This window comes from Channa argus, chromosome 24 (assembly GCF_033026475.1).
Source record: "Channa argus isolate prfri chromosome 24, Channa argus male v1.0, whole genome shotgun sequence".
Lineage (NCBI taxonomy): Eukaryota > Metazoa > Chordata > Actinopteri > Anabantiformes > Channidae > Channa > Channa argus.
Genome location: NC_090220.1, coordinates 1225160 through 1238174, shown reverse-complemented (window position 1 = coordinate 1238174; position 13015 = coordinate 1225160). Strand labels below are relative to the sequence as shown.

The window sequence follows — 13015 nt, the reverse complement described above, 5'->3', positions numbered from 1 at the left end:
AATTATTAACCGACCCTTGCTTTCATTGATGTCCTTCAAGTCACACCTGATAGATCAGATGAGATGAGACACTGTTCAAGAGAAAATGAGCAAACACTACAAGCTCTGTAAAGCATGTTCTGTTCAGGCCACATTTTCCAGTAAAGTATGAAAAGAAAACACTAACATTTTTGTGTAATGGGCTGCACTGGGCTGGATACAATATGTAAAACCTTGTAGTGTGCATCCACTGTAGGATATTCATTTACTTATATACAGACACATGGGATAAAATGATGTCCAGCTTACAGGAGTCAAGCACACCTGGATTATCGATTTGTATTCACTCACACCAGCCCGAAAACAGAACAATGTCCTTAAAGGGTCTGATATCTTGACTTGGTTATTTAGAGAAATACTTCAAAACACATCCATGCATACATCCATCACTCAAAATCTGACTCACTCTCTCTCACACACACACACACACACACACACATAAATACCAGCCGTGTAGAGGGAAAGTGATTGTTTTCTGTTGTTAAGATTTCTGTGCTGAGGTTAAGAGGTCAGCCATGGGTCCGTTTACGAGGCTGCTTTTGCCGTCGTGGTTTCAAAATGACATAGCGTCTGTAGGTGGTGTGATGGTCTGATATAAATGGGATGTAGAACGCTCTGAAGAGAGGAGATGATCTGAGAGAGAAAAGTTTAAAAAAAAATTGTTATTGAACTTATTAGAAACTGTAATAATCTTTTTTTAAGCCTGTGTAAAAAAAGATGATGTTATTCATTTAATATTCTGTACCAGCAGGGTAAGTCTTATTTTTCCAACCTCAAGTCTGGGGCTTGGCTCTACAATACATAAGGCTTTTAAGGTGTAGTGATTTACAATTTTATGATCTTCATATTTCTCTTTTTTTCCCCCCAATTTCTTTTGTAAATGAGGCATTTATAAAATACCTTGATGCTTGAAGGAAAGGTTTATAGGCAATGATGTTCCACTCCTCTTTGTTAGCTGAATAACGTGGCTCCAGTGGTGTCTCTTCATCTGTGTCCAGGTCTACTAAGTAGTGGCACTGCCATAAATCAACCTGCCCAGGGGAGAATTTTAACAATTAGGTTGCAGACAGTTTGTCAGTGGGTCACCAAACATGCACACGTAATGAGACATAGTAACTCCTAGTCTGAGTAACTCACATATCTGGATGGCTCCTCCAGATTCTGGTCATTCATGTTAGCTGGGATGATCTTTGTGGCCAGAGGACCAGAGGCGTATGGCTGAGGCAGCTGGCCCTTAAACTCAGACTGAATGAAGTGCAGCTCCCAGCTAAAGATTAGAAGCAGTAACTATCAGGAATTCAAAGTAACAATCCGAATAAGTATACATTTGTATATTACATTACAGATATAATCTCGGCTAGGAGATGTTTAAAAATCATTTCTATATATTCATATACATCATTTAAATGCACAAAAAAAGATGCCCTGACACTTGGAAAACTACTACCTGACATTTGTGGTCTGACAGCAAATTATCTTGGACCTGGAAATGTCAAAATATACTTTTCATAACTGTACTGTAGGATTTTTGGATACTGACTTGTGTGGTATTAGGAAGCTGCTTGGGAAGCGGTACCACTCTTTGCCCACACAGACACTAACGGGTCTGCCTTCAGGGACTGAGTGCAGAGTTGGATCCTTGGCGATGCGATGAAACTCTGGGTACAGGTCCAAAGGGGCATGATAGCCTGTAGAAAGAGGGAAAAAAAATGAAATTTCATCCATCTTAAAACTATAATTTTAAATGCCTGACACTGGTGCTTTACAATCGAACAGCTCGTGTTGAACACACCTCTAAAGAGGGCCACAGAGCGAGACAGCGAAAAAACTGAAAAGACAGCAACTGCACCAAGAGCCAACCAGTTCGAGGAGACCGTGTAGTGTTCCAGTCGGTATCGCTGGAACAGGAAGTGGTAGCATTTCTGCAGGTAATAAAAATAATCTGTAAAAACACATTTTACATCAAAATACTACTAAAAGTAGCCTAAAAACAAATAAAATCAACAAACACTGAATGGTTTAATGCCAAAACCTGTAGAGAAGAAAGGGCAACTGCTCCACTGAGGCAGATGAGAGGGTAGATGGGAAAGAGAAAACGTTCTTCTTTATGAGGTCTGGTGAAGAAAACCAACATCCAAAGATACATGGGAGACAGAGTCAACCAGTATGGACGGCCCAGGTTCTGCACTGAAGAAAACACACAAGTGCAAAAGCACAGTTAATCACATGAAATACCAGAGACTAGCATCACAGCAATAAGCAACATTTAAATGTGTCTAAAATTAGTTTTCAAGAATAACTTGTCTGATAACCAACGGTGCTGACAAAAGCAAACAGGAGATTGACCACAACAATGAAAACAAAGTACCAGTGTGTCATTGTTCCAGCACTTCACTCAAAAATTGTTTTGCTAAAACAGACATTCTTTCCCGCCCCCAAAGATGAAGTGATGACAACATTGATTTTTTTCTCACCATTAAACCTGTGTAACAAAGTTTCCATGAGAGCAGTGAGTGGCAGAGAAAACAGTGCCAAAGCAAACACCAGGTTGAAGTTCAACATCCCATTTAGAAAGTAGAAATGCCACGGCTCTGTACCTGAAAATGAAACACAAAACATGCTAAATTTAACAACTCATGTATAGACACATATCACAATAGTAATATCAAACTATCAAAAAGTATTATTGTCTGTAAATTCATTTTGTGGATTAATTCTGCCAACTTTATGGAGAAGAATAATAACTCACTGGCACATTTTAACGGTGTTGGCCTGTCCTCTAGAGTCCAATAAAAAGTGCATATTATTGATGTTTACATTTACAAACCATTTGCTACATTCTGTCACTAAAATAATATAGCTTAAAGAGTCACCTTAAAAAATAAAAAACTATCTTTTGACGGTACATTTAAATGTTCAGTGTTGCTTGAAAGTTTCTCAACTCTTTAGAATTAGTTTAGTGGCTACATGACTGTACACACATTTTCATTCTCCTGTTAGCGGATCCATAAACATTGACAATGGCCACTGCACAAGATGCATATTTGTCAATTGGCATCTCTTCGATCTAAAATTTAGTTTTAAGATATGCGCAAAAATCATATTTTAAGTTACGCAGGAGAGGATTAATGGGTTCACAAACTTTCAAGCACCATTGTAGCATGTCAAAACTACTCAGGAATGTTTTGTTTAATGTTCTACTTACTGACCAAATTTGGTTTACATGGTGTAGTTTGACAATATTTATGTATAAACATTATACCTCATATTGTGCATTGTGCACATTTAACCTACTATAAAACTGCTTGCTGCAGACTTGTGGCTTTATTAAATCCTGGTACTACAGCAGCACACAATGCAACTTTTGTTTTTGTTTCTTTGTTGTTGCACAGTTGCGTAACTAAGAGAGAGTAACAGTGACATTTTAAGGACCAACCTTATGTAATAAATAAAACATAATCAAGAGTTCCAATGGGCATCAGATTCTCTATAAGTATAATTTCAAATTAAACAAGGAAGCATATCACCATTAGGTCAAAATTTTGTCGTTTTGACTGAACTTAATCTCAACATAATTAAAAATGACACATTAATGATGGATGCGCTTATATATTACCATACAAATCAGGGCCGTGTGGTGTGAAGACATTATAAAGAAGAATATTAAGTGGCGCAATGACCAATTTGCCATAAAAGTAAGAGTCAATCCCCACCAGGGGTACCTGAGAAAGACAAAGAATAAACAACAGAAGGGAAGGTTAATGGACCAACTGATTAACTGTCCTACAAAGGTTGGAAACAGAAACAGCAACTATAATGCTGTAAAGATACTCATCTATGTGGACTTAGATACTGTAGTATGCAAATTTCAGCCTTATTTGATTAACACACATAAAAAGTAAGCACACTCACCAAGAGCAGAAGCAGAGCCACAGCTGACCAGGTGATGAAACCTTTCCACTCCCTCTTTAACACCAAAAGATCGAAGGCAATTGGAAGCCTACAGAGAGAATAAAATCAAAGCTGTGTAAAGAGGATTTATATGTTTCATCAAGTCTGTCTGGAAAAAACATTAATAATTAGGCATTTTAGTTTAGAATCCTACCCAATTAAAGCTGAGAATGGCCATCCAACAATGGCCCCAGCAGCAACACCCATTATGGCTAATGGTGTTGAGTCCTGAAACCACCCTGTCATGGCAATGAGTGTCGTATACATACAGAAAGAGGAGGGCAGGAATGCTGGGGAAAACACAACAAAAGCAGAGGATGGTTAATCACAGACAGAAACCCTGAAACAAATGCCTACTCATCAATACTGTACTGTACGTCTTGTTTTTCCCAACCTTAGCGCTACTACTATTAGAGTGATTCAATATAATGAAGCTGTATTGCACTAATGTATCCCAGTGTGAAATGCTCCTACCAAAATGTACCACATAATACAGTTTACAGTTACAGAAGGTCTTGCTCCATGTTTTGCTCAGCTTTGTTGAGACAGAGTTAAAATGAAAAAAAATCTGTCTCTGTTCTAAGGCTGGATGGTACACGCCACAGAAGACTTTGGGGCACTGTGAAATATAAATAGTGTAATGTATTAAAGATTTCTAAAAACTAAAAAATGAACAGCGACTGTCATGAGATGACAACAGAGACAGAAATGGGTAATGAAGTAAAGAAATCTGACCAACCTGCAGATGAGCAGAACATTCCTGTGCTCATGACAAGGAATGCCAGCATCAGACGGCCAACGTGCAAACCAAACTTCTTACACACTGCCCTATGTCACACACACACATAAACAAATCCAATAGCTAGCTTTCATATCATATATCCAACAATTGTTTTATAACAAGACCAACATTTGTAAACCAAAGGGTTTAGGGGTAACTCACTTGTAGAAATAAAGTTCACAGACACAGCAGCAGAATGCTAAGACACATCGCACAAAGTAGAACACCAACACCTGCAACATAATCATTATAGAAGCTTGAATTAACAGTCCTCTGACGTCAGAGGAGAAAACATGGAACACAAACGAGCTGATCATACTGTAGGTCAGCTAAAGTCATTCCATTTAAAATATCAACAATTGAAATTACAACAAGTTTAGAGAAGTTACCTTGTTGGTCTGTAGAACATGGGCATGTAAACAAGCAGGAAGAGCATGTAACCATAAGTAAGCATAGGACCTGATGGCGTAGAGTGGAGAATATTCCCATGTTTGCATCCCTGTGCCATACAGCAGGTAGTGAATCTGTGGAAAAAAATCAGCAGAACAAACAGAGACAAGAACAATAAAAAAAGTTACTCTGTGGAACAAAATGAGACAAAATTGTAACGACTAATTATTATAAAAACCTTGCAGGTCACAGATATTGTACAGTTTGCTGATAATAATGAGTAGTACTCACTGGCTCCCAGTAATTAAAGGTCTCATCACAGTCTGAGATGTTGCTGAGCAGAGCTGCACAGAAACGTGCAGAGAGCAGACATTTAAATGCAGTTGAACCCTCTGGAGCCCATACTTGCCCACCACGATTTATTGGTCTGATTAAAAAACAAAAACAAATTCACAATTGCTAAATTCATATCCATTACTAGTAACATTTGTATCCGCATCTCAACATGTAAATCAAAGTTAAAATAATACTTTATTTGTGCATATTAATAATAATAATAAATCATTTAGGAGACATATACAATTCAACTTTATTTATTTGCGCCAACTAACAACAAAGTCATCTCAAGGCACTTTACAGAATAAACCCAACAAATCCACCTTGAGCAAGCCCTATAGGCAACTGTGGAGAGGAAAAACTCCCATTAACGGAAGAAAGCAACGACAAAACATTGGGCAGGTTGATAGGACCAGTAGCTGTACACTGGAAAACACACAGTTTCAAAGCTGGGGACACCTGCCGAAAGGGAAAGAGAGAGGGAGACAGGGAAGGAGAAAGACAACTATGGGAGAAAGAAGACACAAGGTTGATGTCATAGAGTGTTGAGAAATAAATGTGGGGTGAGAGGAGAGGAGAGAGGGAGGAAAGGAGGAAAGAAGCTCAAATAAACTCCAGATTTAATGGGATGCCAAGGGAGAGAAGCTAGTGAAGGCTAAATATGATCTCTCTTGATAATTCCAGTCAGCACTCTTGCTGCAGCATTTTGAAATAATTTTTTAGGGAGTTACTGGGGCATTTCGAAAGTAGGGAATAACAGTAATGCAACCCAGAAGTAACCAATGCATGGGCTAGTTTCGGCATCACTTTGAGACCGGATGCTCCTCATTTTGGCAATGCTCTATAGGTGGAAAAAAGCTGTTCTATAGATTAGGTTTAATTTTGAGGAAAAGGACAAATACTGGTCAAAAATAACTCCAAGGTTCCTTGCAGTAGTACTGGAGCCCAGAGTTGTGCCAACATTACAGTAACAATATGGTTGGACAGGATATTTCTGAGACTTTTAGGCCCAAATACTATGACTTCAGGTTTGTTTAAGTAGGAAATTGTGGGACATCCAGCCCTTTAAAACTTGTAGGCATGCTTGAAGCTTGATTATTTTTTCATCTGGTTCCATAGATAGATATAGCTGGGTATCCTCAGCATAGCAATGGACATTTATGGAGTGTTTTCTAATAAAGTTGCCTAAAGGAGACATATATCAACTAAAAAGTATTATATCCTACTAGTATACTAAACTATACTATTAAACACTTATTACAGTCCCATTTGTGGTAGTCATTTTACAGTCAATTTATAATTTATATTATTTCAATTCATAAGAGCCTAATAACAAAGATCAAGTGTTTGGTGAAACAAACAGTAAATGTCAGCTCACAATGATATGAACAAAGATAATTATTAAATCACAATAAAAACTGTACAAGTGTAACAATACTGTAGTTATTTACTCCTATTATCTACCAATTCCCATCTAAATTACAGACACAGCCTATGCTATGCATTTACCTTGATACTGCCACCATGTTACTGTCTAATTGGAGTAAATCACGAAATGTTTTAGCTTCGTACTGCAATGCTTTAAGTATGAGCCCACAAACAATAACACCTTATGAATGTGGAAGCTAGGGCCCACCACTGCATACTGTGCTGTGATCTTATTGGCTAGGAAATAGATTTTTCATGTTAAAATAAAAGCTTTACCTTTGTGGCATTTCATTTGTTTTACATAAGGGAAGGAATGTTAAATGATTGTGAGAATAAATGTTATGACCTAAAATTCTCTTGGTTTGGTTTAGTGGGTTTTAGCGTGGTTTTAGTAGTTTTACAATTAAAAAGTATTATAATTGCCTCCCTTATCTATCATCAGTGAAGACAGCATTTCCAAATGTTTATGTCATTAGTGTTTATGGCAGCAATGACGAGCTCCACACCTCCTCTGCGTCTGCTGGCGTTAATTCCCACCATCACCAGATCACTCAGATTAATCTGCGTCGATCCTTTATTATGACACGTCACCCTGCGTCACAAACTGCGAGAATTCATGTTTAAGCGCTTCAGCAACGTGTCAACACCTACCAGTGATTTAACAGAAACCTTTACGTCCTAGTTGATACGAAGCTCCTCTGGTGACAGTAACTTAAAACTGTTTATCCAGGTAACTCTCATAAAATCTGACACCGCAGAATGAATGAAGTAGAGCAATAACTGCTAGTAAACAAACCACGCTACTAATTATGAGTTACATGGGACGGAAACACGGCTGAACAGCCACTGTAGTTTAAATATCTGTGAACACACCGTCCTGTAGGTTGTAGCTGGACATTAGAAATCGTTGTTATCGTTGTTATTGTCCAAAGTGGCTGAGAGTTAACGCACAGTGTCACGGCGCTAGCTTCGTAGCTAGCTTCCCTGATTCAGCCTGTCAGTCAAAAAGGGGATGGGGCTTCTAATACCATCGAGTCTAACGTCTTTCACCCCGGCTCTTACTCACTCTTGTCGGGTGTCTGTGAGTTTACTGTCATCACTGCCTTTCTCCTCTTTTGGTCCCCGGGCTTCAGATACATTCACGTTGTTTGCGTCCTGTCTGCTGCCTCGCCTGGTTCGCTGCCGAAGCGCCTTGGCCGCCATGTTTATCGATGCTGTCCCCGAGTCAGACTTCGGTCATTTTCGTCTAAACCCGAATATTGAAAGCTCAACGCAAAATAAGACAATTTACATATTTAGTTAGTTTTTATTTCATTGGAAATAAAACCAATGTCCACAATAGTTTATACAGTGAATTCTTCAAGAGGCAGTGCGTAGTTACTGTTTTATTTCAAGGAATATAAAAAAAGCAGTGGTATTGTATCTGTGGCTGTCAACCACTCCTCCTTTAAATCAGTTCAGGTTCTGAGAGGTTTCTACACTTGTGCTCACAGTCTGTTTAAGATCTTTGGACAGAATTTCAACTACTCCAAAAGCTCTTGTCGGGCTCCTGATGGATTTGAGGGACGTTTCAGTTGTAAAGCCAGATTCATTTCATTTTCACTTTCTAGGTAACCCAAATGCTTGTACATGCCCCATTTTTATGTTTTAGGGGTCTCAATAAATATACATTTTTATTGTTTGCCTGTAATCTTGTTTTCACTTAAAAAAATAAACCAAATGTGTAGTTTATTCTGCAGATCTCCACTGTTGCATGAAACCTCTCACTCAATTGCACTTGCTCTCTTTTAAGTGTGTTCAATACATTTTCCAGAAGCAAGCCATCTGGTTGTAGACAAAGGTGGCAAACATCCAGCCTTAATAAAAGTTAACAGTTTAAGCTGATGATAGGCCTTAAGGTGAAGATGGTTAGGTTTAGGTAATAAGAGTGAGTCTCTAAGGGAAAGGGTTAGGGAAATGCCATAAAGCCATATGGCATTTCCCTAACCCCCTTTTTTATATTCCTTGAAATAACCCTTTATTAAAAAAAAAAAAAACTGGTTGGTGGGTTTCTTCAGAAGTAATGTAATAGTAAGTATTTATCAAACATGTACATAGCTTTCAGAACAGGTACATTTTGAATTAATGTTTTGTAATAAATAGATTTTTACTCAACAGAACAACCGGATATGCAAAAGTTAACATGACTTTATGGAAGCATACAGCTCCACATTTGCAAAGAATAAAATGTGTTATCATAAATTATTTATTGTAGTATCAATAAATATTAAATTAAGTTGTGCAGTTTTCCCAGTTTCTTAAAACTCACCACAACAAATTCTTAACAGTCTCAGAACTGCGTTCAGGTAACACACAGCAGAACATGTTCCGCTGTAGCAACCCCTGAAGGGACAACCCGGAAGCCATTGATCTTGACTTGTTTTTATACTTTGTCACATTGCTTACTACATGGAAATTTTACCATTTTACAATGATGATTGACAGAGCAACATTTATATTAAATAACAGGTTTACTCTACGATTAAACACAGATACTAGATACAGAATTCCAGTCACATTTCAAATACTTAAAATAGAAATGCATGTGATTCCTCAACTACTGTGAACACTGTTCATCTACAGTTTTATAATTATACATTCATAATTTTCTTAATCGTCACCTTCTTATTCGACTTGTAACAACAATGTCTTTAAGAGGTTTAATCCCTGTTCTTCCAAGAAATGGAAATGTAGCTACCTGATGGTGACTTTTAACCGAGAGGAAAGTAAAGACTCCAGTTGCTTGTGAAACTTCAGGGCTTGTGTGTGAGACAGAGCATGTGTGTGTGAGTAATAGGTGAGTCTGTAGCAGTAACTGGTTTGGCTCAGGTCAGGATGCGAGAATGTATCAATTAATTTAACTTGCTCCACAGTCCCTTGACTAGCCTCACGAACCACTGCGTGGAACCTCTTCTCTTCCCATGTCGGCCCTGTCCAGAAACTGATGTCAAAGGTGAAGTGTTCGGGGAACAGAGAAAATGGGTGGAACCGAGTCCCAGGTGTTGGGCAGAGTGCAAACTGTTTTAAGAAGCGTGGGTCGCGGGACCACAGCAGCCGCCAATCAGGGAGTGAGAAGAGAAGCACAGCGAGAAGATCCAAATTTAAGGACACAGTGACACTAACATGACTAAGGTCACTCACGTTGTTTGAAAACACCTTACCAACCAAACCCACCGGCTGTGCTGTCAGACACAGAGCTCCCTGCTCTGTAACCAGACTGACACCAAAGGGAGCCAGCAGTGTTTCCAGCCTTTGTCCAAGCATTGTGATTGGCTTGCATTCTGAAGGGAAAACACCTCTGAGGAGAAGCTCATGAAAGACTGGCAAAGCCCAGATGTTAATGGGAACGTTCCTGAACACAAGGCCACTAATGCCAAACAACAAGCTGGGTACACCATTACCACCTCCACATGCCCCCTCCTTCTTATTTACTTCACCATCAACACTTGTATTCTTTTCATCATCCCCTCCACAACTCTGTGCATTGTTAATGAACTCTTCATTTTTTGTTAAAAGCTCCTCCATCTGAGGAAGCAGTGTTGGGCGCAGCATATAAAGACCATTTTCCCCCTCAGGGTCAACATTAAGAGACCTTAGGCTCTGAGCTCCTTTACTCCTTACCCTGTCCACTTTATCTGAAGTAACACATGTAGGTGACAGAGTTCCTTGCATGTCTGTGCACCCTTGACTGTCCAACAAACTCAGCTGAACTTTTTGTTTGTCTCCAGAGGTAGAAGCATCAGAGGTGGGGTCTTTCTGAAGAAGGTGGACCCAGTAGCAGTGTTTACCATCTATATTGTGGCAGCACATCTGCAGCTGTTTGACTGTGAGGAGGAAGGGAAGGGTCTCTGTCATCATGGAGACTGACCAAATCTCTGCCAGTCCTTTGAGAAGAAGATCTTGCACCAACCTTACAGGATGGACAGAACCTAAGCAGAGGAATCCCCTTATAAAAGACAAGAGACATCAAGCATGGGGTTATATAACTATAACTTTTTTGGCTCATTACTTAAATAGTATGAGTTTCTCTGTATTATTCTACCTGAACATATAATCACTGAGCTCTGCTGGTATTTTATACTGGACATTCCCGGCTTCAACAACCTCCTCTACCTTAAGCATCTCTGCAGAGTTGTAATGGACGCTGCGTGTAAAAACATGGAGCAAAGCTTTCTCCACATGAAAGCCCTTATCCTGGCTCCTGTACAACAGAAACACAATCGTTATACAATCTCAGTACTTACACATCAAAAACACACAAATGCACAGGACCACTAAACGGCTGTTTCTATTTGAACACTGTAACACTCACCTTTACTCCTTACCTGTATCCAGTGCACTTGTAGCTTTGGTATTTCTCACTTTCAAAAGGAAGGATGTCACTAAGAATTAGGTGTGCTTCTGCTGCCATGGCAGTCACCTGCCAGCTGTTGTGCCACTCTCGCTTTGGCTGGTCTGCTGGTGTCCCACCTTGTCCATTGCACAAGGAAACGTGAACCTCCCCACCTTCAGCCAAAACCTCAACACAACTGCAGGAACAGAAAAACAACCACAAGTATTCAGAATACTGTCACAGTAAAAAAATCAAGTTTCTTTGCTTATAACATGTGGACAACTTGAGAAGAATCATATACTTTCGAACACAATAAATTTATCTGAGAAATATAAGTATTTATATATTAAATGTGCCTTTCTAAACATTTTATTTAATCAGTGCCTGAACGCAATCTCACAACAAGATGGGCAAGCTTTTGATCTACCTTTTAATTCTCAGCAGTTTTAAAAACTTGTCTCTATGAATTAATTTTAACTGGGAATATAAATACATCTGTTGAATTATAATTTTTTAATAGCTGATATACATATATTGAAACATATTTTGTAAAATGGTGTATCAATACAAGAGCTAAACCTAACAATGGAACAGTTATTTGTAGTTAGCTAATGGCTTGAAAAAGTAAGTTTGGACATAAATTAGGCATTGTATAATTCTCTGACTAAAATAAACGGGTAAATAAATAAAGAATTAAACCTTACTCAAGTTACAAACACTGAACAAGTCACAAATATTGGCACATATTTGCACTGACAGACAGCAATGCTGCTTAATACAAATTTAAGAACGAAAAATGATGCAAAAGGATTTAATAACGCTGTTAAATCTTATACCTGAGGAAAAAGTTTTTGAGAAGTTCTCTGTTCTTTCTAACCCCACTCTTTCTCCCACAATGAGGAAAGTTGAATACCACACGGTCAAATAAACGTCCCTGCAGAGAAGCGCATTTCCCCAGCTTTGTGCAGTCCACTTGGAAAAGCACAGTTCCCCCTGAATCAAAAAAAAAAAATCACAAAAAATGTATAATGCAGCGTAGCCCCACAGAAGGCAGGTCAGTGCACTAACGAAAGCACCCACACATACATACCACAGTCCTTCACGACCTGAACGTTATTGGCTGCACCTTCATGCCGCAGTGCCTCATCCTCACTTTGCACACAGGTGGCTGTTATGCTGGTCTCCGTTTCAAAGTACAACTGACTCACAGAGGCAGAAAATGAAAAGTTCCCTTCTCCCACCAGCAATATGGACCGTAAAGGAGACATGTTCAATAAAGCCAGAAATTTGTGGACAAACAAATTCGTAGTTCTCCGGAAGAAAACCCTTCGTCCTCGTCACGATCTAATACGACGATATTATTTTTATATTTCAATAAGCAACGTCCATTAATTGTATTAAGACTGTTCCAGTTCATTAACACAAATTACTCAGACAGTGCTGCAGAAAAAAACGCTGACCTTCTCTTGTACTCGTGTGCTGCAGGACATGAGGGTACAACGATACAAACCTACCTGTGGCAGCCTGCTTTCTACACGTTGTCGCAGATTGTGTGATCCGGTACGCAACAAAAATCGAGGAACGATACATAATTATCCGAGTTCTCAAAGCCTCCAAACACAAAACTCAAACATTTTAAGTTACAGTTAACCACAGAATATATACATATATATGTGTGTATATATATACTATTTTGACAATAGTTATAAAGTCTTGTA

At 38.8% G+C, this 13015-nt stretch overlaps 2 protein-coding genes across 3 annotated transcripts; both read right to left on the bottom strand.

Moving 5' to 3' along the window:
- Positions 1-103: 103 nt before the first annotated feature.
- Positions 104-8164, bottom strand: alg9 (ALG9 alpha-1,2-mannosyltransferase). 2 transcript variants are annotated; one of them, XM_067494010.1, is made up of 16 exons: positions 7992-8164; positions 5453-5588; positions 5161-5295; positions 4934-5004; positions 4730-4818; positions 4145-4280; positions 3952-4039; positions 3656-3761; positions 2789-2818; positions 2514-2636; positions 2072-2226; positions 1832-1961; positions 1580-1727; positions 1177-1306; positions 940-1070; positions 104-672 (listed from the first exon to the last, which is right to left on the bottom strand). In XM_067494010.1, the coding sequence occupies exons 1-16, from the start codon at positions 8126-8128 to the stop codon at positions 549-551; spliced, it is 1869 nt and encodes a 622-aa protein (XP_067350111.1). In that variant the 5' UTR covers positions 8129-8164; the 3' UTR covers positions 104-548. The 2 variants fall into 2 exon arrangements, with proteins under 2 accessions (XP_067350111.1, XP_067350112.1); XM_067494011.1 differs by lacking the exon at positions 2789-2818 and having other exon boundaries at positions 7992-8163.
- A 787-nt stretch (positions 8165-8951) lies between these two features.
- fdxacb1 (ferredoxin-fold anticodon binding domain containing 1) lies at positions 8952-12837 on the bottom strand. The gene is made up of 6 exons (XM_067494009.1): positions 12758-12837; positions 12388-12641; positions 12134-12290; positions 11290-11493; positions 11007-11165; positions 8952-10910 (listed from the first exon to the last, which is right to left on the bottom strand). Exons 2-6 carry the CDS (start codon positions 12563-12565, stop codon positions 9659-9661), a joined length of 1950 nt encoding a protein of 649 aa, XP_067350110.1. The 5' UTR covers positions 12566-12641; positions 12758-12837; the 3' UTR covers positions 8952-9658.
- Positions 12838-13015: the final 178 nt, after the last annotated feature.